General features: G+C 34.7%; 1 protein-coding gene across 1 annotated transcript; it reads right to left on the bottom strand.

Moving 5' to 3' along the window:
• Positions 1–3,573: 3,573 nt before the first annotated feature.
• On the bottom strand, positions 3,574–3,864 carry LOTGIDRAFT_140603 (hypothetical protein; the record flags this gene model as incomplete). The annotated part of the gene is made up of 1 exon (XM_009050310.1): positions 3,574–3,864. A coding segment is annotated over one exon (291 nt), but the record flags the coding sequence as incomplete, so codon positions are not given.
• Between the last annotated feature and the right edge of the window lie 1,407 nt (positions 3,865–5,271).

The following is a 5,271-nucleotide window of genomic DNA, read 5'->3' as shown; positions in this document are numbered from 1 at the left end:
TCAATTATTCAAAGGCGAAGTGAATTCATGAAATATGAATGAAATAATGAATGACAAAATGATTCAAAATATTATAATATGGTGTCTTATATTGGCTTGGAAAGAAATAAAACAAAGTACTATGAAATAAGCTATTTTTTGAGAGTTCCAAAGGTAGTAGATTTTTCCTTGAAAATTTTACATACTAACTTGAAAATTCAACATACTAACTTGAAAATTCAACATACTAACTTGAAAATTCAAAAAAAAAAAAAATGAATGGCCTTAATACGCTTCCGTATAAATCCAATAGATTCATAAATTCTTTTTTCATCTTTTTTCAATTTTTTAAGCCAGTAAAATTACCCATACAGCTACTTAAATCTTAACTTAAAAAATTAAAATATATTTTATTTATAAAACAATTTTCTGGAAGTTTAATTGAGTCACCGGGAACTTTGTCAAATAGACTCTCTTGAAAAAATAGCACAAATTGGGAAAGTGAGATTACTATAACATTGCTGTGAGCAAACTTCAAACAAAACCTGACAAGCTTTATTTTAATTATTGTAACCATTTTCTTAACAAAATAATATTTAAAAAATGTTTTTTTTTTTTTTTTTTTTTTCAGAGCCAAAAAATTACAAAGTTTCATTTTAGTGATCTTGATATTTAATATTTTAGATCAACTTAAAAACAAGTCAGGATTTATCTGATAGAGCTCAATCTCAGCAATCTGTATCAAGGGAGCTGAGATTGAGCTCTTTCAGTTGGTATAACAAATATAAGACAATTTACAGAACTGTTCATGTCAACTCATTTTGTTTTTAGATATATAATTTGGACTGACATGGAAGCTTCAACATAATTAATAGATTTTGTTTCTTACTTAATTACCAAATTATATTTGATCACATCAAAACATACTAATAATTTCACAAAGATAATTGGGACAATATCTTTATTTATAATCAAAATTTGTGGTAATTAAGCACTGTAGGTATTTTTCACACCTAGCCGTGTTTCAAACATAAACATGAGCTGTCCATTTCATTTCAAAATAGTTTAAATCTGAATACCACAATTACACACAAGTTTCAGTTACTATTTATTCTACCTAAAAATGAAATAGAATTGTACATGGATGTGTGTCAAATATTCACCTTTTCCATCATCTTCACTTTGTCAAGCTATTACTAACTTTACGATACCTTAACTGCAACAGTCACTATAGTATTCTTGTATCACAGAAGTTTGTAAATGAAGCAATTTGATTGGATTGTACACCACTGAATCAGAGCCCACAATAGAAAGTCTGTAAACAAGTAGCAATAATTTTACAGTCTTTCTGTCGAGGCTATGCTTGGCTGCACAAAAAAGCTGTCAATTGCAGTCATAAAAGCTTGACACGGTGAAGATGCCTTTCCAAATACCACAAATTTTGATCAAAAGATTTTATGCAGACCCTTACTCTTAGAGAAAAGATAAAGAGCACTTTTATTTTCCAACATATTAAATATAGAATAACAAATAACACATGATATATATATATATTTATATATTGAGAGAGGTGGGAAAATCAACTACCCCTCCCTTTTTTAACAAATAATAAAAACATTTGTCTTTACAATACTGGTACCAATATATAAGTCTGCTTGACTGCATCTCGAAAACATTGGCTTAAGACAAATTCTTTCATCTAGTCATATTCGGGGGCAATCTTTGTAAACTTCATCAGATTAGTTAATAAAAATTTATTTTGATTTCATTAATTTTAGCCAATCAGAATAGTTTTTGAATAGAGAAATTGAGAATTAAGCCAATCAGAATATTGTATTCTTTAACATCTTGACTTCCTGGAGATGACCGCAGGGCTCACATATGTAGTTTTTGAGAATTAAATCCAAGCCCCTGTTTCTTATAACATTCACCTTACGATTCAGATTTATCTCAAAGCAAGCAGCCTTTTTAAACATATTTAAGATTCAAATTATTCCAGAGACACACTCAAAACGACCCAATTCCAAATAATAAGTTGGAATAATAACAATCATCTTGATGGTTTGGATTTATTATTCTGAGCCTCGAAATACTGATCTTCACAACCAAAAGTGATACAGTTATTAAAATAATTGATTTAACAGCTGAAAGAGATCAATTTCAGCTTTCTGATATTGGTTCATTTACAATTAAATAGAAACAATACTTGTATTATATCCTTTTTATCACAATATTATTATCAAAATGTGGCATGATTGGAAATACCTAGCACTAAATTATTATGTCCGAAAAATTCTTTGTTGTCCAAGAAAAGTATTTAGAGGCAAGAAACCATCAAAACTAAAAAATGACTAAAGTTTTCACTAGAACAAAATATTCCACACATAGTAAATATATATATACAAACAAAACATTATGATGTATTTTATAATTATAATCACAAGTTCAGGGCCATATTACACAACAACTAAATTCTTAAAGTAATTTCCTAATTCCAGAATCCAAATTTGATGTCCATTCTTAGAGGTAGTATTCCTTTTAAAAATCATAATTCCAGACATTAAAGTTATCTGATTGGTTGCTATTATGTGATTATCTAATAAGAAATCTGGACGTTAAAATCACCTGAATTTTAGTTGTTGTGAAATATGAATAGAACTTTTGCAGCACTAAATTATGGAATAAAAAACAAACTTATACCATTAGGTATAAAATGAAGTCAAATTGATGAACAAATTTGCAGAACTTGATTAAAATGGACCTTGGATACTTGGTCAAAAACAGTGCAAAAATAATACATGATTTTTTTTTTAAACTTTTAAAAAACTAAACCTTTTAGAGACCTAAATACCAAATTGCCTTGAATACAGTCTTGAATTTGGACCCATAAAGTAAAAAAGTTACAGGCAAAAATAATTTCATTTAAAATGTGTATGATGTTTTTTTTCAGTTTTAAAAACAATTTGACAATAAAATCAGTATCACAGAGTTAAGAATTTTATGAAACACATCAAAACTGGAATGAATAAGCTAATTTCTAAAAACTTGAAAATTCAAATATATCTAGCTAAAGTTACATTAATTTGTAGGATTGTCAGAACTAATGGTACATTTTTTCAAACTCTCGGCATCAATGGCTGGAGTAAGAGGACGACTTCCAGTCACTGGCTCTGATAAATCTGTAAAGGCATCATCTACGAACGCATCTCGTTGAGAGTGATCTTCTGACTCGACACTTTCGTAGCTCGTTGTTGACCAGTTCCTAGATTTCCTGTATCCCATAAAAGGATCAAAAGGTCTTTCACTGGGTAAATTATGCGACTGCATTTCATGTACATCTCCCATTTCACTGTGTTCACCTCGATAAACCCAAGGAGTTTGAGACGCCATGGGTTCTACTATATTCACAACGTCTTTACGACTAAGTTTAGAATGTCCAGATTCCGAGTCTATGCTATCCATGCTTGAAGCCGAACAAGTTCTTGTAGAATGTTGAGAATCTGTTGTGTCCGTACTCGAAATTGAACTTTTTCGTATCTCAGCTTCAGTATCAGGCACAGCCAAGAATCGTCCACGCCTTGTTGAGCGCTTGTTGTGCGTCCGCATATGACGTGTTATCATGTCGCGACGGCATGCAGCATACGGACATTGTGGGCACCGGTAAGGTTTCTCTCCTGTATGAGTTCGTTTATGAGTGTTTAGATGATCACTGCGACTGAATACCTGACCACAATCTCCACATTCATAAGGCTTTAATCCAGTGTGAAGACGCATGTGTCTGGTCAGCATGTCACTTCGTGAAAACGACCGATTACAGACTTTACAATAATGTATTTTATTATTATCAGCTGACCGGATTGTTTCTGTGGGCAAATGTTTAGCCATATGTTTAGCCAGATTATCGAACGAAGGAAACACTTGTCCACACACAGGACAGAAATGGGTCACATCTGACTCTGATAAAGAACGCTTTTCAAACATCCCTGACTTTGGTTCCTCCTTGATTCTCTGTCCCAAATGTTTGGCACGAAATTGTGAATATTGTAGTGGACTGGTCGGATATAGAGCACGTGGTGAGACAGCTAGCCGATTGACCTCTGACATCGGGGTCAAAATGTTACTCTGAGGCGGAAAAGTGAAAAATCTTGGAGACATTGGACTGGGGGACAGGAGATCAGAATCTGAATGTGGTCCTTCATACGGACTGGGCATGCTGAAGGTAAAAATCCTGCCGCCCTCAGGAACTGAACATAAAGGTGATTGTGGGGAAAGGATTCCATGAGGAGAGTAAGGAATTCGATGTGGGGACCTATACGTCATAGGAGAAAATTGCTTCGTTGCTGAGGGACTTAACTCTTGTTCCTGAACCTGAGGAGCAGGCGGTAATCCAGGGATTAGACTAGTACTGAGATCCAAAGGTTCATTCTGCTGAAGGCAAGGTGGCTTCGATCTTTTGATTCCCATGGATGGTGGTGAAGGCTCCATGAACACATCATCAGGGGTGTCCGAACGAGAGTCACTTGGCTGTCGACGAATGTTGGCAAACTCTGTTTCTGAAGATGAATCACGAACATATGGTGGTGATCTAGGATAGGGAGCAGGCGATGTAGGACATTGCATTGGAAAAGTCTCTAAGGATTGTCCAGATGTTGGGAAATCTTGCTGCATGTCAGACACATATCGCTCATGAAGTCTCTTTTTGAATTTTGCAGCATGATGAGAGGGCCTCTCCTCCTCAGGTGCTTCAAACTGTTCTGATTTTATTTTCACCTCCTTTTCGTCACTGTCTGAATTTCCAGAAGACTGTTGTCGAGGGGGTACTAAAAGTTCCAGACTAGGAGATTGGGTGCATTCCTCAAACCCTGTAAAGGGTGACATTTCTCGACTGCTACTACTGCCCTCTACGTTACTGGATGATGTGTCAGAAAACTTATCGGCAAAGTAACTCTCTTCACTTTCACGGGTCCACAGTAGAGATTTCTCACGTTTAATTGCCAGTGGCTCTGGCAAGGATTCCGACCTCATTTTACTTTTCATATCCGACAATCCTGGTCCACGAATATCACTAAATGTAGGATGCTGGAGTCGTGGAGCTATCATATCCCGACGCTTGCTTCCAAATGATTCTGTCTCCACAGAATCTTGATTCAGGGGTTTTGGTTGAGCTCCAACAGGTTGAATCAAAAATGTTGGATTTTGAGACTGATGTTCTAAGTGCGAAAACTGTTCCTTTGGAGGCTGATTACTGCTTTCTGAAACACTTTCTACTCTGAATATCTGGTCTTGACTTTC

Source organism: Lottia gigantea (genome assembly GCF_000327385.1).
Source record: "Lottia gigantea unplaced genomic scaffold LOTGIsca_149, whole genome shotgun sequence".
Taxonomy (NCBI): Eukaryota; Metazoa; Mollusca; class Gastropoda; family Lottiidae; genus Lottia; species Lottia gigantea.
This window is presented reverse-complemented; position numbering and strand designations above follow the sequence as displayed.